Below are 25,196 nucleotides of genomic sequence, written 5' to 3' on the forward strand. Positions count from 1 at the left end.
AGAGCCTGATGAACAGATTCTATTTATCATGTTTTGTCATTATAGGTAGATGGAATGTGAAAAGTATATAAATGGAAAGCATATTTTAACAACCATCAAACCCATTATCATCATTACCTTAAAAAATATATATAAATACAGTACTAGACCGTTGCCCAGGGAGAGAAAATACAAATAGTATGCTGAAGAACCTACTTAAAAAGCTAAAAAAAAAAGCTTAAAAAGCTTGCCAAATTGTAGTGCATGGGTCTACCTTTACAGAACCAAACCGCTGCAGAGTCGACATAACCAGGATCAAGCAAAGATATTGATCACGCTAATGCAGAAGATCTCCATGAAGTTGGTCTCATTACAGTAATGATCCAACTGACTCTAAGGATTCCTATCAGATCAGCTGATGAATGATGCTTGACACAGCAGGGACTTACAAGATGATGCAGGTTCCTTCATGATAAATATCTGACTTTGCATTGTTAAAGAATTGCATATATAGCAATCTAATATCAGAATGAATGACATAATGGTCCAAAATGGTCCTTGCATTTGGAAGGTCAAAAACCACTGATATTTACAGACAGTAGTTGATGCTTAGCAGAAAATTGTAACATATCATCAAGCATGACTGTGTGTGTGTGTGTGTGTGTGTGTGTGTGTGTGTGTGTGTGTGTGTGTGTGTGTGTGTGTGTGTGTGTGTGTGTGTGTGTGTGTGTGTGTGCGTGCGTTGTTGGCTTGTGTGCATATGCTTGTGATGTTCTTGTGCATTTGTATGTACGCATATACACACCCACTCACTTGTACAATTCCACAGCAATAGGCCTTGGGCCACATCTTTGCCTCCTCTGTACTGGATTTAAAAAAATCACACCCGTGTGAAGTGAGGGGCGCTCTTATCATCATACATCATCACATTCCGGCCAAACACAATCCTCACTTTTAATCCTCAAGTCCAATCCGGCTAATCACTTGTGGTGTCTCAATTTTCTGTCCTCACTTTTTATCCTCAATTCCGTGCTCAGCCAATCAAATCATCGCTATGGGGTACACACGCACACACAAATCTTGGCATAGGAGGGGGTAGCGCCCCTCAAAAATACAAAATGATTTAACCAATTGCCAGTTGCCCCATATTGGGCATTTCATTTTAAGCATCATTTCACAACGTATTGTTAGCTTGTAGGTCTAGTTCTTTCTTTGTTTTTTTGTTATGTTTTGCCAGGAACAGTGTAGCCCACTGGTAATCAACATGTAGGCCGGAGCCCAATGGTTGGCTGTGAAGATATTACAAGTGTGCCTCCAAAGAATTGTCACAACACTAAGATTTTAATGATATAAAATAATAAATACAATTGTCATTCCTTCTTTAAAAACCTTGAACATGTGTTTTCATTGTGATACCAATAAATAGTTAGTTCCATTGATCCAAGGCACGGGGCCCACCCATCTGACCACTTAACACGGCAGCAATAGGCTAACGTGTTATGTGGTTAGATGGGTTAACCCATCTGCTGCCACCTGGTGGACGCAGAGCCGCAACCGCAGACTGCCGAGCCGTTTGTAGTGTGACACACGCTGGATTCACATCCTGTTTGGGCGGCCATCTTAGATGCTAATGAAATGAAATGAAATGAAATGAAATGAAATCTATATTTACCCAGGGTATCTGGGCTAAGCTCAAGAACTTGTTTCCAGCCAGGCCCTGCTCATAGAACACATTTCATCGTAGTGGTTGATGCCTTGTTCAAGGGCATTTCAGCGGTGGTAATTTTAACGTGTCGGACGGCTGGTTCGAACTGGGAACTGGGAACCTTCCGGTATCTAGACCGCGCCGCTATCCGTTCGGCCACCGCTGCCACGCTAAATAAATAGCGTCAATGCTAGCGAGCTAAAATTAAGCCATCCTTGCTCTAGAAAGCGCCAATGTTCCCATCTAGATCACTGGATAATCAGCAAAGACCTCCGAACATTGCACGTTTTATCCAAACCATGGAGAGCTCCTTAGATTTCGAGTTATTCAGCTTTTTAGTCAGCCTGTATAAGGGAGGTGAATGTCAGCACGGATGAGCGATCCGGTCTAGGATCACTAAAGAAGGAAAGACCAAGCCAAAAAAAAAAAAAAGAAGCATAATAGCATAATAAGCTGGGGTACCATTGACAACCTATATAAGGCAAACTTTTCAAAATTCCATTATGCTTTAAGTAGCATGTGACATGTCAAACTAGGGGGTTTTCTTGATTCTGAATCCATTGCAAGCATTAGTTTTGCACGAAAAACACTCCTTCAGATAAAAACGGCCATAGCCGTCATCACAAATGTGATGAGGTCAGCACATTTTATTTACTAAAAATAAATTCAAGTAAATTACTCAATTGTTTTTAGGTAGCGGCATAAGAACAACTGAATAATAATTTGAGAGGAAAAATGAAAGAAACCGACTCAAAGCTTTGCTCCTGTTTCTATTATGGGCAGCCATTTTTAGACAGTCATCCATTATGCCCGCTGTGTTCCCTTTCTGTCAGCCCCTAGCGAAGCCAAAGAGGCCATGTCAGCTGAGAGTGCTGGGGATGCAGGAAGCAGCATTCACTCTCAGCACTCTGGGAATTGGAGGAAGAATGGGAGGGATGGGGAGTGAACTACTATGCGAATGTCAGCGACGACACACAACATTTTTAGAGGAAAACAAGTGTAAGGATGTGGTAAAAAACGATGCAACGAAGGGGTGGAAGGGAGGAAAGGAAGGGAGTTGGGGAGGAGGTATGGGAGGATGAATGGAGGTAGAAAGCAGTGATATGTGGATGGCTGATCGTGCCTAGAGTGAAGAGGAATTGTTAAAGAAGAGGAGTACAATGCAGGAGGTGAAATGAGATAGAGGGGGTTTGAGCGGCATTGTACTGTACACCACACTGGTACGGTATGCTGAACATACACCCGAAGGTGTGATGCCTACTAGCATTGTGCTCATGTTTTGTGCATGCGTGTGTGCGTGTATGTATATACTCGCATTTGTGTGTCTCACCTCTGGTCCAGTGTATTCAGTCTGTGTTGTGCGGTCAGTCATTTGGCAGTCTTTAGTCCTCAAAGCGAATTTGGCACTTTCCTGCACACACAAGAGAAAGCACCATTAGTTATGCCAAAAATCTCTCAAAACCAACAGTATTAGCAACATTAAAAACACAACATGGCTAAATGATTTTCAAAGCTTTTAATGATGGTCAAAGAGGACACTAATGCCACTGCCATAGATAACCTGTTGGTTTCTGCCTAAATTACTTGCTTATATATATATATCCCTAGAAAATAGCAAATACCCAAGACCACAAACTAACTAACCCCCCACCGGCACCTGTCCTGGAAATCCGAGAGGTCGTAAAATAGTTGCAAAATAATTGCGCGTGAAGCATGGTCCGTCCCTGCACAAAGTGCACTGGCAGAGAGGCAGGGACTCATAAAAAGTGACAGCAAGTGCTGGCCAACCAGCTAGGAGGTCCTTCTATAGCAGATAATTAATAGGTTTCCACTGGCAGATTTACACACGTAGGCAGCGAGAGAAGAGTGCTGGCCTGTTCCTTCAAAATACAGCCACTTTTAACTTGGCTTTTAACCTGCATTTGCATCGCCTAAGGATGATTATAGTCCTTTTTAAGAGGCAGGTTTCGAACCTTGCACATCACAGGACTCTCTCTAGCACTCTCTCCAACTGGAACATTTTATTACTATGCCCACTAATCATTCTGAAATACGAGTGCTAAGCTAACTAGCTCATGAAGTGGAACAACACAGAATTTTGGAGTAATTGTAAAATATGGGAATTTCATTAACCTTGATTAAAATAGATTAACCCAGTTGGAACAGGATGGAGTGAGGAGAATGGATACTACGGGTTTGGGGAGTAAGTAGAACTACAAGGAACTTTTTTTTTCTTCATTCCCTTCTTACACTACTTAAATAAAAAACAGCATAATGAGCCATGTGAAATATCCAGGTCAACAATCAGTAGCATAAAAGTGTCACAAAAGTTAGCTAAAGGTCTTCCTTATTTTATGGCCACCCCTCTGTGAAAAGCAAGGGATGCTAGGAGGTCCTTCTATGAGATAATTAAAAGGTTTCCACTGGCAGATTTACACAGAGAGGAAGAGAACAGAGAGTGTCAGCCACAGAGAGGCCCTTTCCCTCAAAATGCCACACTTTTAACTTAGCAATGGTGGCCAAAATGTCATCTTAAGTACACTTGGACACAAACAATCCCACAAATATATTCTCACTTCCACACACAGGCACATGAACGCGCACGCACACGCGCACACGCGCACACGCACACACACACACACACACACACACACACACACACACACACACACACACACACACAGAATTCTATGATTGATTATGCAACCATACACTGAGCATGGCACTGTTGTGTGTTTATGCACACAAACACACTGAATTCACATGTCGCTGTGTGGTGTAAAGAGACCGAGAAAGGGAATTGTAGGGCGATGCCAGACAAAGGGACAGTGACAAAACAGAGATAGAAATGATCAGTGAGAACCAGACTGATGAGCCAAATAGGACACAAGCCATTGGGTCAGACTGGCATTGCTCACACTACTGGCATAACTCTGGCACATTAACCAGCTCAGGCCTGGCATGGTACCATTGGCATGACATCGCTGTGACAACCTGCCCAGATGTAGAGGCTGATGAAACCTGACTCTGTAAAGATTTTTTTTCAAAAAGGAGCTCGAATACTTTACCAAAATGATCCGCCACCATCTTTATCACAATATTCTTTACATGAATGCTTTGTTACTTTATATGATTCTGATTTGGCTATACAAGATATTCCAACACGAAAATGATCCACAGTGATTTCGATCCCTGTCCAAAGAAGCCATTTCCATGAATTTATACTTCTCCCTTGGCTGCAGACAAGACACTATAACTCTGGTATTGTGCTGCATTAGGCAAGGAGGCTAGGAGTATTATATTAACATAGATTCTGTAGCAAGGATGGGTTTGCTGGTGTCATTCTATGTAATATCGAAGCAGTGGTTTTAAATTTAGCTGAAAAACATAGTCTTACTTACTGGTATCTAACAATGGAAAAGATTTTCATAATAACACTGTAAAACATACATTTAAATTGTTTTGTAATAAATTGTTATGGTGTTTTACATTCGCTTTATTATTATTATTATTATTATTTTAAACTTCAACTTTTTTGGTTTAATTCAATTCCCCTGTGACTATATGCACTTATGAAAGGAAAGAGAAAAAGGAAAACCCAGCTCATCTACAGAATGTATGGCAAGTGTTTGCATCAGCAACAAGCAACAGTATTGTCAAAGAGACAAGCATGGAGATGGTATCGCATTGAATCTTTGCCCGCTCACCTGAGGAGAAAAGTCCTTCTCATTTTTCCAGAAAGGAAGCGGAGCGATGTGATATGGTACAGATTAAGCTATCAGATGAATGTGTTCTCTCAGCAGCAGAGTAAATGTCTCCGTGCACTGTGATACGTGATAGAGAATGATGACTGTGCACACCTGTAGCTAATCCTGCCAGCATTTGAAACTATTTATGAAAACTTGGTGAAAACTCGACCCTCCAACGTGAAGGACAAAGCCAGCAACCTTTCTGGTATTTCTTTTTTCAGGACATGCAAGATGTGAGTATGATTTTAACTCAGGTCATTGCAATGTAATGAGGTTAGAAAAAAAACTCCTAAGGTTAAGAGATATTTAAGGTCTTAAAGTTAAGTTAACTTATTTTTGAAAAGTTCACACGAGCCTATAAGTGGTCAGATCATGGGCGGGTCGTGAACACTTTGGAGATTTTCAAGTGGAGATCTTCAGCTGCGAAGCACTGTGTTAAGGTTAAATATGGTTAGATATGTCACTAGATCCTGTAGGTTTACACTCTACAACATACGACGAATTAGACCGTTCCTCACCCAGGAGTCAGCCCAGCTCCTAATCCAGACAACAGTCTTGTCAAAACTTGACTATTGTAACTCCCTCCTTACTGGCCTACCGGCATGTGCACTTAAGCCCCTCCAACTGATCCAAAATGCCGCAGCCCGCTTGGTCTTCAACCAGCCAAAATTCTCACACGTCACCCCCCTTCTCCGCTCCCTCCATTGGCTCCCGGTCGCTGCCCGCACAGAATACAAAACTCTGATGCTGGCATTCAAAGCAACCAAAGGCATGGCCCCCCCATATCTCACAAGTATGATCGTACCCTACAAACCCTCCCGCGCACTCAGATCAGCCAACGCAGGGAAGCTGGAGGTACCTTCACTAAAAACGCCGGGACAACGCTCCACACGTCCCAAACTCTTCTCCCTTCTGGCTCCAAAACTATGGAATGCACTTCCCATCACAGTCAGAACTGCAGCCTCACTCCCAATCTTCCGCCGTAGTCTGAAAACCCACCTCTTCAGACTCCACCATGGCCCGTAGCACTTGCCCTAGCCTAGCCCCTTAGATAGCACATTATGTAGACTTAAATAGTATTTTAAACAGACTTATAGCTTGTTACGTAGACAGCTCTAGAATTGCACTTTATGTAGTCATAGCACTTTATAGTACACATGTATAATATATTATATAGTATAGTATGTATAGTTTACATAGATACTCCACTGTTACGTTCTTAGTCTACGCATGATTCATGATAACTACTTTTTATATATGTGATGTATGCCATGCTTTTGTTATTGCTTAATGTAAGTCGCTCTGGATTAAGAGCGTCTGCTAAATGCCTAAATTGTAAATTGTAAATATGTGTACAGTATCTGTTAAAGTATCTCTGTGTGTGTGTGTGTGTGTGTGTGTGTGTGTGTGTGTGTGTGTGTGTGTGTGTGTGTGTGTGTGTGTGTGTGTGTGTGTGTGTGTGTGTGTTCATCTCTCACCAGTTCAGTCTGAAGCCGGAGGATCAGTTCGTCTTTCTCCCTCAGCTGTTGCAGCAATGCTTCCTCTCTGGCTGGATCCTATACACACAAACGGTAAATAAATCATGTTACTCACTGCATGAGTACACCTGAAAAATGGCCATTTGCAAGTTTGCTGGTGGTGTTTTGTGAAAATGTGTTCGATAACTGTTTTTCAGTGGAATTATTTCCGGCGAGCAACACAGACGTATGACAAAATGTAATTTTACAATAACTAGTGAAAAAAGGAAAGCCTTTATTAAAACAATTTGTTCTAGTGTCAGTGAGGTCAGATGTAGAGTTGCTGGCCGGCTCCATATATGCAGATCTAGTATGTCAAGCCATGTATGGCTATCCAGGGTTTGATGAGGTCAGTGTCATGATCTTCATATATGGAGATCCAGTTGATGATAGTCAGCTCCACATATGGAGATCCATGTGTTGTACCAACTTCATTCATTTGCAAGTGTGACTCGCGTTGCGGCAACCACACTGGTTATCACGAAGCTGTCACAATATGGTCATATATTGACTTTCCCATATATGGAGAAGGGCCCCTGGCGATGTCGTCTATGTCCCAGTGCAAAATGATCCGCTGATGAATAACTACCCGATTAAGACAGATTCCTGTGCTGGCGCGCCAACATGGACATCAAGCTGGTCACAAGCCACCATGCCATGATCCAGTACCTCACCAAGTATGAGCCCCCTTCTGAGACGCTCAAGGAGGTTACGGAGAAGTTGCAGAATCGCGACAATGCTAGGTCCGTTGATGCATTTGTCACGGCACTGGTCGGCTTTGTGGGACTACATATATGCCCATATATGGAGATCCCTGATGATGTCACGAGGCATGTCCATATATGGAGGTGTGACCAACGAACCAACGGGAAATGCACATTTTCATAGTAAAAGACCCCAGAAATTACATCTGGCCACAAAAGATCACAGGATCTATTGAATGTGAAGGAGGAGGAAGTACTAGGGGGCTGCCATACTGTGTTTCATCGGCTATGTGTAATAAAGAAATATATGTATGTATGTGTGTATATATATATATATATATATATAGACGATGGCCATGGAGTTGGAGACAGCTTTGTTCTGGGTCTCACAGCACACGCAAGCTCCAAATGACTAGACTAGACAGTACTATGCCAAAGTTCTAGGTTTATTATCCCACCCTCAATGTCTTCACATATTGTACAGTAAGCATAACACTGCCTTATTGCCTATATTCCAATGCCGATAGGGTTGCGCAAAAACCCGCCCTGCAGCACTGTTTAATGCAATGTATTTGTGAGTGTATTTTTGAGTGGTGCAAACCACTCCAACAACTGGCTTTGTACCCGTGTACCCGTGTTCGTACCAAAAAAACGAGCATGGTTGCTATGGTCATTGACATTACGTCAGACCACAGCTGATCAGGCTATATAAGACCTTGCACCACTCAGTTCACACGGGTGTGATTTTTTGTTTAATTACTGATGACAAAGTTGTAAAAGTCAACAGTATGTATATCCATAACATAAGCAAGCAGCACGCTATAGCAGACAATACACTAGTTATTTCTTTCAATCATTGTATTATTATTATTTTCACAATTATGTTACCTGATCATCTTCTTCTTAAATACACTAGTTTAAGCTTGTCACATGAAACTCTATAACACATGCATACTGTACATCTGTCGCGCAAATTATCAAAACATTAGAAAGTAGCCGGCGTATCTGTGTATCAGATTGTGGAAATAATAATAATAGGCCTAATAAAATAATAAAATGATTGAAAGAAAGAACTAGTGTATTGTCTGCTAGTGTGCTGCTTGCTTGTTATGGATATACATACTGTTGACTTTGTCATCAGTCACACACAAAATATTTTACATTAAACAGTGCCGTATAGGGCGGGTCTTGCCGCAACCGCTGCGAGCGAGAGAGGGATAGGGATAGGGGGCAAAATATAGGGGGAGAAAGTATATGAAGTGGAGTAGGAATGGGAGTGAGGGAAGAGATACCGCCACTTCAAGGACATCAGCGGAGGCAAGGAAAAAAGGGGATGAGAACCAGGGGCAAATGAGAGGGAGGGAGGAGTGGAAACACTGGAGAAGAGGAACATGAGTGAGAAGCAGAGAGGACAGAGAGACCCTGAGGCAGAGCATGATGGTTAGAGACCATGGGGAGCCATCTAACTAAAGAACCAGAGAGAGAGAGAGAGAGTTAAAGAGACAGCACAGGGAACTATATTATAGCAACACTACTGTGGTCTTTGAATGACCTCTCTAACACACAGCCACCCTGACACAGTTCCTACATGTTACTCAAAACAATAAAAATAAACCTGTGCTCATGCAAGTATTACATCACAGAAATGATGCTTTGTAGACATTTGAAGGTGACTTGTAATGATTCCTAGTTTCCTATTGTACAAAAAAAGAAAAGAAAAACGGTCTACATCCATTTTTCTCATCAGCCGGTTGGCCTATCAATCTGAAATTGCACATCAGCATAGGCAGAGGTAAAGATTATTCTTTTTTCAAATTTAGAACTGTTCGTTATAGTCCAGGGGGAACGGAATATGTGGAAGGGGGGACTTGCATTGGCAGAATGAATAATGACAGAGCACATGAGTGAGTGTAACAGACATATGGATTGTGAAATAAAACTGGCTGCTGCTGTTGGATTTGTGCAATATAAACCTTGTTACCAGGAGTACACCCACAGTAGCAGATAGCCAGTACCATTTCACAGAAACTTTGCATACAGTAGATATAAAAAGACTAGAAAAGTGTGCTCCTCGGAACACAGGTCTCCACCAGGCCGGGTTGCCTACAGCCCGCGAACTCTGGAAAGCCGTCATAGCCAATTGGAATGGGATCTGAAAAATCTAACTTGTGTTATCTAGCGTGTGTTTTGAAGAAAACGCACTATAGCTGAAAACATAATATGGCACAAAAGGGGCCTATATAAGTTTATAAGGGTCATGATCCAAGGAATCAATGGAAAAAATAGGTTGAGTGTACGACGGTGCAAGAGTTATAGGCCAAAATGTGAAGCGCCACCATGATGAGATTTGAAATTTCAAGATGGAGGCTTATTGGGAATGAGTGTGCAAAGTTTCATTCATCATGTGTGGCAAAACGGGACACCCCCACAAACTTTGGAATTGAATACGAGAAATGTGACAGATTTGATCACATGACTTCAGACATAATTGATTTATGTGAGTTTTTGACAAAATCTATAAGAAAACAATCTATAACTGGCCGATTTCAAGAAAAGAAATGAGAGGAGATTCTTCCTTGGCCTACTGGGAGTGTGCGTGCAAAGTTGGCCCAGAGGTCATAGCAGTCGTGCAAAACGGGCCTCTCAAGCAAAATTTGGAAGGCAATCGTGGTCAATCGGAATAGAATCCGAAAGATCTGACAGATACATCTTGATCACATGACTACAGAGATAATGTGTACCAATTTGAGTGAGATTTGGTTGCTTGTTCGGTCATACCTATACCTATACCTACCTACCTACCTACCTACCTACCTACCTCCCTACCTACCTCACTACCTACCTACCTACCTACCTACCTACCTACATTGCTGGCACACAATAACCTACCTGACCTGGCGGAGACCTGGGCTCTGAGGAGCACTTTTTCTAGTTACACATTGTTTTGAATGTAGTTTTGTTTTCTGTTTTTTTGCGCAATGTTACCCAAAAACATACTCATTATGAGAATAAACAGTTTTAGGATCTCTAAATACTTACAATGTGTTTAGAGAGCGAGAGAGAGAGAGATAGAGAGAGAGAGAGAGAGAGAGAGAGAGAGAGAGAGAGAGAGAGTCTCTACTCTACTGGGACATTATTTCTCAAAGATGAACAAGCATGAAATGTGAAAACATCGCATGGAAGAAATAGCTGTGGGGAGGTACTGCAAAATCACTGCAGTTCCTCTCCACATTTCAGACAATGAATGGCCCATTTTCTGCACTTATATTCAGTTAATTTGGAATGGACTGTTCAAGCAAGAATACAAGGACACACATATTGGCTTCAAGTTAATTGTTTGTTTGTGCTGAACACCCTAACTCTCTTCCCCCATTTCAAGACTGAAGGTCAAATCCACCCATTAAAAATGCCCAGTTATACATCCCCATTTCAATGTCAAAGACACTCCGTCCATATTTAGGTCTGCCCAGGACCCTACCGAGCTAAAGTTATGTAAACTGTAAATAATGCCTATTTGACAAGTTTTGGACACATTTTATTTTTAATTGGCCGTATCTATCAACATGGTATCATGGTAGGTGTTGGACATGCTGTTGGGGGAATATAATGGCCTGGGGAAGACAGATGCACGCCTCCACACTTAACCACTCTATATAATTAGTTTACCGGAGTGCCCAGGGCTCTATACTAGGCCCCCAAATTATTTTCTCCCAAAAAAGCTGATTTACAAGATCACAACATGTTGCAACGCTATCCGTTGTGAGCATACATATTGGCTATGTTTGCCGAATGTTTGCCTATATGACATGCTCAGAATGTATGGGGGAAATGGATTTTGATTGTGATCTTTATAGGTCACATCAGACATAAAATGGACCAGAAGTTGTAGCTACAGACAAAACAAAAATGAGGCAAAGTGAGTGAGAGAGAGAGAGCATGTGTGTGTGTGTGTGTGTGTGTGTGTGTGTGTGTGTGTGTGTGTGTGTGTGTGTGTGTGTGTATGTGTGTGTGTGTGTGTGTGTGTGTGTGTGTGTGTGTGTGTGTGTGTGTGCGTGCGCACACGCATGTACTGTGGGCAATGGGCATGGGTTCCTTCACCTTTCAGAAAACTAAACTCAGTAGATAGTATTGGCTTATGTGGATGGTAGACAAGTCGGAGTACAAAGGAGAGTGTGAAAGAGGTATGGAAAAACAGAAAGGACACTGAGGGAAGGATGGAGCACACATCACCTAGACAGAACACCACCCAATGACAAGGGTCTTTATTTGTTTGTGTGACCTCTGTGTGATGACCGACGATAGAGCAACCTGGCCTTGCACTTTTATCGCTTCTTTTGATGCCATTCTATTGGTTTGTGTGGGCAGAAGCCAAAAATGCACACCGCACGCACAAGCACACGCACACATGCAGGCACGCACATACTTACGCAGAGCCCCTCTCTTTCACAGACACATACACACACACACGCACATCTAATCTGAAAAAGTGCTCTGACCCTCTGCTCTGAGCTGATATCTGTCTCAATAGCAAAACAAAAAGACCAAACAACCACTAAAATGGGAGAAAGAGTATTAAATCTAATAAAATCGGACAAGAGACATACATTTACACTTCCTGGGGAGAAACAGGGTTATCAAAACATGTGCACACTTTAAGTGAGCCTGACTTGATTAACCATAATGTACCCTTCCAACCAATCTTTCAAGAACGTACTACTTGCTACTAAAGCTGGGACACAAGATTGTACTTGTAATATGAATAGAAGAGCCTCAATGGGGCTGAATCTGATCAAAGCCAGTGCACCCACTTCACATGCCTTTGTATAGATGCTCTTGTTACAGTTTACTCAGCAATCGGTATGCAGTGTGTGAGCACAGAGCAATGAGCATGGGAATGGACGTGGCATAGTTCTCGTTTGGAGTAATTATTTCAATTTCATTACATTTTACCTTTACATGAGGGTGTAAAAAAAAGTTAGCTCTGCCCTTCTTTAAACATTTGAAGCTTGCCCACCATCACATTGAGCTGACTTAACCAAAACCAATAGCCTAGTATAGTGCATATAGTGGCATGCGCCTGGACCACTAGGCCACTGGGAGCCCCAAAAATAAGACATTTCTTGAGGTGTTAATGATCTACAGGAGGTGTTTGCAAAGGTAGGCCTACACAATAATACTAGGCATTACAGTACATCCACAAGTAAGTGCATCTGCCTATGTTTTAGATGCTAAAACCAGGCATGTGGCTGAGAAATTGTAAAGATCCAAGTTTGGATCTTTCAGAAAGGGCATGCAGTATGCCCCAAGCAGGGTCTAGTAGGGGCAGTGGCCCCCAAGCAGGGTCTAGTAGGGGCAGTGGCCCCCAAGCAGGGTCTAGTAGGGGGCGGGGCAGTGGCCCCCAAGCAGGGTCTAGTAGGGGGCGGGGCAGTGGCCCCCAAGCAGGGTCTAGTAGGGGGCGGGGCAGTGGCCCCCAAGCAGGGTCTAGTAGGGGGCGGGGCAGTGGCCCCCAAGCAGGGTCTAGTAGGGGGCGGTGCAGTGGCCCCCAAGCAGCGTCTACGTTTGTGTTGAACATATCAAATAGAAAAGTGGTGTACAGTAATATTACTCATCGCTAAGTACAATTTAGTGATAATGAAGGATCACTTGATTTTGTTTTAAACCACTCTGCCAATGTGGATGAGTGCTGCTGTTAAAAGCCCTCTTAATGCTAAATTCAAGTGCAAAATGCAGCACTTGTAAGGAACTTGTAATTTTTTCCAGCTGTATTGAAACTAATGCAAAAATGTAAATTAGTTGTATTAGAGCCATAGAGAATTACGATTATAGATCAAACTCGAAAAGTGCACCCTCCGCCAGGCTGGGTTGCCTACCTAGGGCCCACAAACTTTGGAAGCCAGTCATAGCCAATCAAAATGGAATCTGAAAAATCTGACTGATACATCTTGATACATCACTTTTTTTGACATGTACATTATGGTTCAAAATATGAAGCACCCTGTTATAGTGCCACCACGAGGCTGATTTGAAGGGAAAAAAATGGGGCAGAGGCACTTCCTTGGCCTATTGGGAATGTCCGTGCAAAGTTTCACTTAGATCAGGGGTTCTCAACGTTTTTGGCTGGGGATCCCCGGAAATGCTTTGGCCATGCTTTGGCCATGCTTTGCCCCCCCCCCCCCCCCCTCCCCACTCCCTACCCCCAATATAAACTGACCTAACCTTAATAATAGAGAAAATGCATGTACTATGTGTACTATGTAAACTCTTCATTTCCATTTTCCAACCATTCAGTTGCAAAAAAAATAATAATTTGGGGACCCACAAAAATAATTTGGCCCACGGGTTGAGAACCCGATTTAGATTAGGGGAATAATACATAGTAATTCCTAATGTATTTCAGTGTAAAATTTCCACTACATCCATTCAGCAGAACTTTCACCACCTACAGTCCTTGTGTGCAATATTGACTTATTTATCACCAGCCAGCGATCATTACAATTCATTCCACTGCCCTCAGTGACCTTTCTTCCGGTAAAAATGCAAATACAAACCCCTAAGATAGCCTGGCTGTGGGAGCAAAGAGCAGCCAGCACGAGTATGTATTAGGCAGACTTCTAAATAATCAGAGGAATTGCCAACATTCACAAACTCTCACCCTCAAAGACTATAATAAATAAATAATAATGACTAAAGCGCCGTTCACACCAAGCACGATAACTACAGTATAACGATAACTATGAATAAGTTATGTTTAAGTCGTAAATGATTTAATGAACAATAGAAACATTGTCAGACATTGAAAATCCAGGACTATACTGGGATGTACCTGTAGTAATCGGCCTCATTCACCCAAAGAAGGTTTTGCTATCAACGGAGATGAGTTGATCTTATGAATAGCTAACGCAAGCTGGTAGGCTAGCTGGCATTACCTGAGGTACGCTATAAGTAGTACATCAGTATACATGAAGATTATTAATTATAATAATCTATAATTGATATTCTTCATCCATATATTCTATTTCATGCGTCTTTTAGCACCACCGAGACAGAGATCTCTTATCTCACCCTCGCTCTCTTTCCCTCACAGCTGGAATGCACAGCGTGTGTTTGGTGCTAGCTACTATTTACAAAGCCGTTGATCAGTGTGGCCACTCACATAATTATCGTTAAATTTATCTTTATAGTTATACAGTTGGAGGCCATCGATATTGTCCTTTTCTTTTTGCTGAGGTTTGCGTGATCTGCGCAAAAGGACAGTTAACCCATTTTGGTGTTTTAAACATTATGTTATAATTTAGCTATTGAAAAATAGCAGATCTACAAGCTCATAGCGCGCCACCGAGTGGCGCGCTACGAGCTTGTAGGTCTGCTATTTCTGAAAAATCGTGAAAATATTTATTTCAGAAAACTGGAGGATTTAGAAGGATTTTTTTAAATTGTGAGGTCAGGCCTAAATGGGTCAAATGATAAGGGACAATATCGGTGGCACCCAACTGTAGTTTTAGTTAAGAGCCATTCACACCAAGCATGATAACTTATCATGGTGTGATACTATGTCATTTCAATCCAACGCACAGACTGCCATTGACGCATTTATGAGTCATTTGGTGTTTTCAGTTACTTACGATAGAGGGCACTCTTCCGCAACCTGTGAGAAGATGACACGCATAAATAATGTGAATCTAAAGTCGGATCTAGAGTCTAATATCAGAAGATTTATAAAAATAAATCATTCTCTGCTGTCTGTTCCCACTAGACAGTGTTTTGGTGAAAACAAGCTATATTCAACTGTGAATGCCACAGACGAATAACAGTCTAAGTCCACACTATTTTTTTTTTTATAATTCAATTGTTTTTCAAAATCGTACAAAATCTAGGATCTCACTATTGATCCATAATGTATAAATGATAGATAAGGGTTCAGGACAACGAGGCCTTTTCGTGGAGGAGTCAGAATGACATTTGGACTTAGACTGTTTTTCGTCTGTGGTACTAAGAACGGAACATCGCAGTGAGACACTTTCCCCCCCCAATGAAAGTAGAGACTCATTTTTAGAAAAGATTAATATTATGGTGTCCTTCAAAATCGTTAAACTACGTGGATCTCAATAATTGCTGCCAAAAGTACCTGGTATTAGAGACAAATCCAGTAATCCCACGCATGTAAAATGTCAGGACTAAAACTCAAAAGTTGGTGAATGTTTGATGTTTTGAACGTCATTGGGTGTTTTATAGTGCGATACTTTAGTACAACTCTAACCAGTTTTAAAATAGTCACCACCACCAGCACAGTGTGTGCAGGTGGATATGGACCTCTCCCTCTCCACTCCCATTTGATTGCATTTTTAAACTATAAACTGCAGGTTTCATCCCCCTTTAATAAAGACGCAGAACAAAAAATATGATTTGAAACCACACACACCAGACTAAAATAGAATTAATAAAAGGGACCATCCAGTGCCAAGAACAAAATAAAAACAATGAGGGGCTGCAAGTGCAACAGAGACAAAGCTGTTCTTAATATAATAAAATCAAACAAACAATGAGTACTGTATTAAATACTGTAGTGTTTTATTAGCATCATGAGTACAATAGCAACGGTGGATACACTGTAGGCCAAGTAAGGCAACGGCCTGCTTCGGCAACGTTTGTGCATCCCCTCAGTTGAGCGGCTTTTTGTGTATATTTGCTATGTACTTCGCCCCCTATAGGCCTATTCAAGGCCGACGGACAGTGTATCAGACAGAATACACATCTATTTTCTCTGTGTCCTGCGTGTGGAATGTGTGTTATAGAATCTTTTGGAGAGCACTTATAACACAGTTAAACAACATAATGAGACAGACACAATTCAGAGTTTCAAAGTATTAGAATCTTGTATTCGAATACGGAGCCAGCATTAAAGCGTTGCAAAGGAACACCATAACTGACTCAACACAACTCAGTCAGACTTCAGCTTAAATACATTCCTACTCCCTCAGGGAGTAGGTGGGTCTTAACACATGAGACAATGGGAAGACCCTTCCCTCAGTCCACAAGTCACAGGTCAAATGTCAGTAAAGATAATAATGGGACAGAAAACAGCTTCTCATAGTTTAGTTTCCCATGAGTGATTTGATCTCCTTAAATGTATAACTTAGTGTATTCCACATTTTCTCGACATGTGTCTGCCAGGTGCCTGCATCCCCCCATTCACAGAACCGGTTTTCACGTCACAACATATAAACACCACATACACAATAGTCACACAATGTCCCGACCTCGTTCTTCATTTGATTCTTGAGACAGCAGAGACACAGCGATGGCACCGGAGAACGAAAAAAAGTTTGTCCAGGGCAAACTTATTTTCGACACCAGGACGCCTAAACTTGCAGGCTACCAGTACCACCACACCACTAAGCTTACACCACCTAGCCTGGCTAATAAGCCAGACCGAATCACGACAGTGTGATTTGAGTCTGGCTTATTAGCCAGGCTATACACCACCACCCGCATTGGGGGGAGAACCAATGGTCCCTCCTCCCTGTTGCTGCTTTTGCATCCGGTGGACTGCTGCCGGTCTCTACAGTGCATCCGGTGGACTGCTGCCGGTCTCTACAGTGCATCCGGTGGACTGCTGCCGGTCTCTACAGTGCATCCGGTGGACTGCTGCCGGTCTCTACAGTGCATCCGGTGGACTGCTGCCGGTCTCTACAGTGCATCCGTTGGACTGCTGCCGGTCTCTACAGTGCATCCGGTGGACTGCTGCCGGTCTCTACAGTGCATCCGGTGGACTGCTGCCGGTCTCTACAGTGCATCCGGTGGACTGCTGCCGGTCTCTACAGTGCATCCGGTGGACTGCTGCCGGTCTCTACAGTGCATCCGGTGGACTGCTGCCGGTCTCTACAGTGCATCCGGTGGACTGCTGCCGGTCTCTACAGTGCATCCGGTGGACTGCTGCCGGTCTCTACAGTGCATCCGGTGGACTGCTGCCGGTCTCTACAGTGCATCCGGTGGACTGCTGCCGGTCTCTACAGTGCATCCGGTGGACTGCTGCCGGTCTCTACAGTGCATCCGGTGGACTGCTGCCGGTCTCTACAGTGCATCCGGTGGACTGCTGCCGGTCTCTACAGTGCATCCGGTGGACTGCTGCCGGTCTCTACGCACATAACAGTAGATGGTATAACCAATACCCATGGCTTGCAATACAGCAAAAAAACGAGACTCTGTTTTGACACTAACATTTGAAAGAGAACTAATAGGCAGAAAGATTATGACGCTATTATATTATATGACGGCCACCCGACCGGGTGCCTACCTTGTATTGGCGTTGCCTTACTTCCTGGCTCCGCCCCTGTACAATAGCTGCTCAAACCGAAAAATAACTGACACTATAAACAACTAGAAACTAAACTAAATCGCACTAAATCACACTAAACCAGTAGGACACCCCGAAGGGCGAGAAGCGACCTCGCTCTAAAGGGCGAGAAGCGACCTCGCCCTAAAGGGCGAGAAGCGACCTCGAGGTCACGTGCACGCATCCGCCTGGGAGACGGCAGACTGCTGGGTGAGTGCTGGCGCTATTGGCATGGGGCTCAGATCAACATATGGAATTAATTCTGTACTGGCCATATACGTACAGGGTTTGATCAGGTCAGATCAACATATGGAATGTCAGAACAGGTCAGCTCCATGGAGATCTAAGGGTTTGAGGTTTGCGTTCAGATGTAGAGTTGCTGGCCGGCTCCATATATGCAGATCTAGGTGATTAGATCTAGTCTTCTCCATGTATGGCTATCCAAGGTTTGATGAGGTCAGTGTCGAGATGGCCATATATGGAGGCGTGACCTGGTTTTGCAAGTTTTCATAGTAATCTGCGACATATGGTCGCAACAACAACCTGTGTTTATAGTTTAGCTGCATCAGCCAAACAGTACACTCTGAGAATGTGGATTTGAATGGAATAGTTACATTTGTTCCATATCTGTGTTCATTCCACCTACTATAGAGATAGCATAGCCAACCCAATGTGCTTTCCTCTCCCATCATGTCTTCACTCCTGGGAACTGTTTAAAAGCATCAGCTGGTTGGTTTAAGGCCTGCTACTTGTTCTCTGTCCTCTGGGGGACTGATTAGAGGCATGACGCATAAAGAACACCTCAAACACGACAAAGACTTAAGGCACTGTCTGATTGTCTGTCAGTGTGTGCCCATCTGTTTGTGCTACTGTATGTGTCTGTCTGTCAACAATAATGCAGTATCCCTTCAGTGAACAAGTTAATCAATGCAAAAACACATAGTAAATAGGGCATTTACAGTATATATGGCATTCTTTCTCCAAAGCCGAGCTTACATTCACTCATTCACATACCGACGGCAGAAGCAACCAAGGTATCAATCTCCTCACCGGGAGCAGTTGGGGTTTAAGTGTGCTTGCTAAAGGACACTTCGACACAAAACTAAGAGTTGATTCCCAAGCGGACACTCTACCTCCTGAGCCACTGTTATACAGTCAAGGGAGAGAGACTGATAATAATGTAATCAAGAGTGACAGAGAGAGATGGCGAGAAGGGAGAGAGAGACAGAGAGAGGGGGGGATACAGACCGAGAGAGACAGACACAGACATATTGTTTCTGACATCTCTCTCATATTCGTCGACATCAACACCAGCACCTCCCGACCCAACGGACAAGAGAGAACAAGAGAAAAGACAGGATTGGAGACTGAGAGGTATGGACAAAGGGGTGTACACCCATCTGTCTTTCTGAACACATTCTGCTATCAGTTGAATCTTAATAAGTGTACCCCCGACTCCACCCCTGTCAATATGGCAAGAGTTCCAAAAACTTGAGTCAAAAAGAGTTTTACGGAGAGTGTGATCTACTGTATACATTGATCTCACAGTGTACTTGAACGATGCTGTATACAGGCCATTTAACCACTTAAACCCTACAGTATATACTGTAGTGTACTTTGTTGATCGGTGTCTACCAGGGGTCTGTTCTTCTGCCTCCTTTTTTCCTCTCTACAATAGATCTCTTCACCTAAACTAGCTGATCTACAAGCTCACATAGCCACACACCTAAACTAGCTGATCTACAAGCTCACATAGCCACACATATGAGCTTGTCAATCTGCTATTTTTGCTGAATGTTCTCCTATTTATGCCAAATGTTCACCTATACAGTAGGTCAGAATGCTCAGAATAGGGATGCTATTCTGCTATTAAAGATGCTCTTTTGTCCAAGGATTTTGTGCAGACGATTTTGTGACCGTGTGGCTGGCCAAAAAAACAACATCATGAAGGATATCACACTTCAATTTATTACAGAATATACTCATTTATGTGTGTTAACTTTGTTTATCCTCACAAGCTGTTGTCACAGGAACACTGACCTTGGACTCTAAAAGTTAAATAGAAAATGCATAATCTGGGGGAATCAATAATGGATGCGCGTGTGTATGTATGTGTGTGTGTGTGTGTGTGTGCATGTAGTGTAGAGGTTGATATCAGCTCAGGAAGTCAGCAGGAATCCAGATGACTTTATAGCTTCTCTCTCACACACATACACACACTCACACTCACACACACACACACACACACACACACACACACACACACACACACACACACACACACACACACACACACACACACACACTACGAGTATCCGAGAGTATGTGAGAGACTGGACAACCCAGCAGTCAGTGCGAGGTTCAGACCAACAGACAGTGTTTGGGGAAAAGGTTATCTCCAATGACAGAGAGAGAGAAAGACAGATGGAGAGATGGATAAATGACTTTGGCATACTGCAGTGCCCCAGATTTATCTGAGGCACGAAATGGAGTGGTCGAGTGTATGTGTGTTGTGTTTTAACTTGGTGCATGTGTGAATCTTGTTGTGTGTTGTGTGAACTTTTGCCGATGTGTGAGTGCGTCTATCTGCATGGATTATTTTAGGAAGTAATGTGTATGTCAGTGCTTCAAATGGTCAGCAGTGTTGCCAGATTTTTTGAGAGAAATAAGCAACCAGGTGAAAAAATAAATGGTTAATTTATAAATGGTGCATTTACACACACACACACACACACACACACACACACACACACACACACACACACACACACACACACACACACACACACACACACACACACACACACACACACACACACACACACACACACACACACACACACACACAGATGCCAGAGGCAAGGCACAAACCTGCTCATCGGGAGCAATTTGGTGTTCAGCATCTTGCTCAAGAACACTTTGACACTAACTCTGGAGGAGCACGGGATCAGCACAAAATATTTAGATGGGGGGGTTCGTGGACAAATACACAATTTGGGGGTCTTGACATGACATTTTTTGAGAAGCACTGGTTTAAAAAAACATACCTGCATGTATACTGTAGGAAGCAACCCCCCTTTTATAGCCTAACGATATATTAAAAGCACGCACACCCACACAATACAATACCAGTTGCTGGACACAAAGCATAAAAACAGAAAGTCTGCACACTGGTTCATGCGCCTGTGGATATTTTCCACCAAATGAAATTAAACCCTTTGGTCGATATCTAATAAATTCTGTATTCTTGGGAGCATGATCCAGTGTGTGAACTGAAAAAATCCCAGTCACTCAAGCACTGTCTTAAAACATCTTTTGTGTCTATGCCTCAGACAGAAAAAAATAAAAAAAAGTATGATGCGAGACTTCGTCCAACCTTCTGAAATTCCATAGCGTGGCCTATTTGGGACAGAATCACGTGACCATGGTGACGTACGTGTGCAATGGGCCTGAGATAAACTAGGCCACACAGTGGCACCGCAGCCTCTCAGGTGGCTACTGTAGATTATTTTTACACCCGCAGTGTCATTTTCTGGAACGCCAGGACAAGTTCTGTTCTTCCCAACAAACCTTCAATCCCGCCTCTACCTTCTTATCTTTCCCTTCTTTCCCCTCGGTCTCCTCCCGTAAGCGACTCCCCCCGTTTTGTCCTCTATCTCTCTAGCCAACGTTACTGTATGTCCTTGTTTCTCTCTCTCGCACGCGCACGCGCACACGCACACGCGCACACGCACACGCACACGCACACGCACACGCACACGCACACGCACACACACACACACACACACACACACACACACACACACACACACACACACACAGTAACGACATCAGAGTGGATCTGGAAACGTGTAAATTGTTGACTAAATGCCTAAATTAGATCACGCCAACAGTTGGCTGACAACAGCTGGGGTCACAGCAGCAAGTGTCGGCAGTGGTCCCTTCAAAAACAAATTCCAATCCTCAGACAGAATATTTTGCCCTCACTGCGCTGTTGGGTGGCCTCCTCCTCATTTGCATTACATCATGGCCAAAACAAATTGAGATTTCAACGTGCCCAAAACTGCGAGAGCCTCCCTCACAACAATCAATCAAACAAGAACACCAAGATGACAAGTTCTCCGTGTGGAAAATGCCGCCGACCCACAACCTTCTCCTACTCCATTGTACAGGCAGATTGGTTCTAAATTTACTACAGGCAATGGCGAAGCACTGATTCATTTTTTTTAATCGGGCTCCTGACCTCTTCTGTGATGTCAGCCGAAAATAAACACACACCAAGCAGACCACCCCCGGGCGCTCGGGACCCTGCTGTTTTGATCCAACTGTCGGCTCGTGTATTTTAGGCTTAAGGGCTCCACACTGTGTCCTAGTCTCCATCACTCTCCTCTTTCTGTCTCCCATAGTGTCAACCAAAACAAAGTTCTCCTCTCAGTAACTGCTATTTTGACCTACTTTTGGCCACACAGTCACTGACTCAAATTCTCCCTCTCAATCTTATATTGTCTTACCTACCACTAACTCTTTCTTCAACTATCTCCCACTCACGTCTGTTGTTCCATCTCATTTGAACTAGGCTGTCCTGTGTATATATTTATACTACCTCTAACTATCTTTCTGCCATTTCCTCAGTGTCTCTTGTCACAGTGTGTCACCATTTCATTGACGCTAATTGGAAGATGGTGCCAATTTCTCAGGTACAACATCTCTGCCATGAAAACATTCTGAATGACAAAATGGGGGAGGCGTTTGAATAGAGCATGTTTCTATATTCAGCATAAAGCATTAACACTTTAATTGCCCGGAACTATTTAATCCATTACATTCATGCGCCCAGTCGATTTATGAACACGGACGCCTTTTCCGGACGGACCGGCCGGAAGTTCATGATGTTGTGTAGCAGCTAACAATAGCCACAGCACTTTAGAGTCGATCGACAACAACGGGAGACAAGAATAAATCTATCGAGACTAGCGACTGGACCGCGGAGCGCCGTCTAACACAGGATCTTTTTTCAGAAAAAGACGGGATGATTTAGATCGCGATTTATGAACGTTTTAAGATTTTCGTTTTCATCAGCTAAACAGAGGAGGGAGTTTTTTGATGACGTCTCACTCTTGCGTGTCACCGAGGAGAGCCCAGCAGGCGCGCCTGGGCTATACAGCCAGGCGATCCGTTCTCGTATCAATAAACTTCGTCTTTAGGACAATACTTCGTCCTGAGCGTCGGGCGTTACTAATAGAAAGGACAAAGAACTTCGTCCTGGGCGATGGGAGTGTTAACTGGATGACTGAAGTCCTAGCGATATCACGGCAATATCAAAAACCCCATAATGTGAGTCAGATGTCCCACAGTACTTTTCAGTTAACATCATTGTATATTTAGCTCCACTTGGCTGCATGTGACTTACTATCTGATCGTTTTCTGTCGAGGCTTGTATAACAATGTAATGCGAATCAACTATATTGTCACATCACAGTTTTACAAGTAAGAAAGTGGGTGAAATGTGTTTTTGTGCATAGTTCCCATCATGTCAAGAAGAGAGAGGGGATGCACTGTGCTGTGTAACCTGATCTCTTTATACCTACAGCTTTATGCCATAGAGTATGTATTCTCGTCTCACTCTCGCCATCCATCCATCCATCCATCCATCCATCCATCCGTGTGTGTGTGTGTGTGTGTGTGTGTGTGTGTGTGTGTGTGTGTGTGTGTGTGTGTGTGTGTGTGTGCGTGCGTGCGTGCGTGCGTGCGTGCGTGCGTGCGTGCGTGCGTGCGTGCGTGCGTGCGTGCGTGCGTGCGTGCGTGCGTGCGTGCGTGCGTGCGTGCGTGCGTGCGTGCGTGCGTGCGTGCGTGCTGGTGTGCGTGCTGGTGTGTGTTGGGGGGGTGGTAATAGCATCTCTCAAGTGATGTCCTAACCTGGGATTTTTTATTTTTACCTTATACCATCAAGCTGCCACTGTTGCTCCATGTAGGTCAGTAAAGAGGACACACGCATACACACAACGGACTTGCTCGCATGCTTGCTTACCCATAAACCTGTATGCATGCAGTCACGCACGTACGCACGTCACATACTATACACAAAGTGGAACACATGCAGCACACGATGTGTAATACATTAGACACAGACGTGTGTAGTGTACATACATACTGTAACTGTACATGTGCACGGCACACGATATCCACACACACAAACGCATAACACTTGTGCATATTTCTAGATGCCTCCATCATCCTAGAAGCTAAAACTAAATCTTCGTCTTGGAGAGAGGCTTCACAAAATCCTTCCCTTGATATACTCAAACTTCACACATAAAGACGTGCACGCACACACGCACACGCGCACACACACACACACACACACACACACACACACACACACACACACACACACACACACACACACACACACACACACACACACACACACACACACACACACACACACACACACACACACACACACACACACACACACACACACACACCCTGCAGAGAGTAATAAATCTCCCCCAGATCACATAGCTCACACAGACTGCAGGGAAGACAGAAGGGGACTGGAGTTTGTCAGGGAAAGCGAGGCGCTTTGCCTCTCTCTCAACCTCTTTCTCTCTATCTCTCTAACTATCCTCTCTCTCTCTCTCTCTCTCTCTCTCTCTCTCTCTACGCCTCTCCGTCCTTGTAGCCCCGCTCGCTGTTCGATCTAGTCAGCTCCATTAAGGGCTGAAGTGGGAAAATGGCTGTTTATTGTTCCCAAAGAGGGGAAAGCTGCAAGAAGACACAGGGATGAAAGGAAAATCCAATTTCATCTTTCTGACAAAGTCTCATTGTTTTACTGAATCACCACCTGTGTAGATAGAGATGAGTTGCTTTCCAAGTAAATGTTTAACAAATATCTATCGAAAGGCACAACAAAGGAAAAGAATAGTATACGCTGCATTGAAAGTGTCTGTAAAGTGTAGGGTGGATGGTCGCTGATTGAAGCACTCACTGAGCTGGGTGTGAGTGACTACACACCTCTGCAGACTCCACCTCACCCACTAGAACTCCCCTCTCCTTACATCCCTTCTGGTCACCTTTTTCAGTCAATGCTAGTTTTCTATGCAGATACTGTATATGTTGGTTACTTATTTTGATTTTATCCTTTGTTGATTTGATCTTCTTACGAAATGTTAAGAAAGAAATTTGTTGTTTAGACAGATATTAATC

General features: G+C 43.4%; 1 protein-coding gene across 3 annotated transcripts in view; it reads right to left on the reverse strand.

The window, feature by feature from the left end:
* Window positions 1-25,196, reverse strand: part of ccser1 (coiled-coil serine-rich protein 1) — a 188,315-nt gene that overhangs the window by 77,585 nt on the left and 85,534 nt on the right. For all 3 annotated transcript variants that reach the window (XM_079516555.1, XM_079516556.1, XM_079516554.1), the window contains exons 10-11: window positions 6,912-6,989; window positions 3,015-3,095 (exon numbers count right to left, since the gene is read on the reverse strand). In XM_079516555.1, the coding sequence (XP_079372681.1) occupies window positions 3,015-3,095; window positions 6,912-6,989 (159 nt within the window). The remainder of the gene's footprint in view (window positions 1-3,014; window positions 3,096-6,911; window positions 6,990-25,196) is intronic.

The sequence above is a fragment of the Electrona antarctica genome (assembly GCF_951216825.1).
Source record: "Electrona antarctica genome assembly, chromosome: 12".
Taxonomy (NCBI): Eukaryota; Metazoa; Chordata; class Actinopteri; order Myctophiformes; family Myctophidae; genus Electrona; species Electrona antarctica.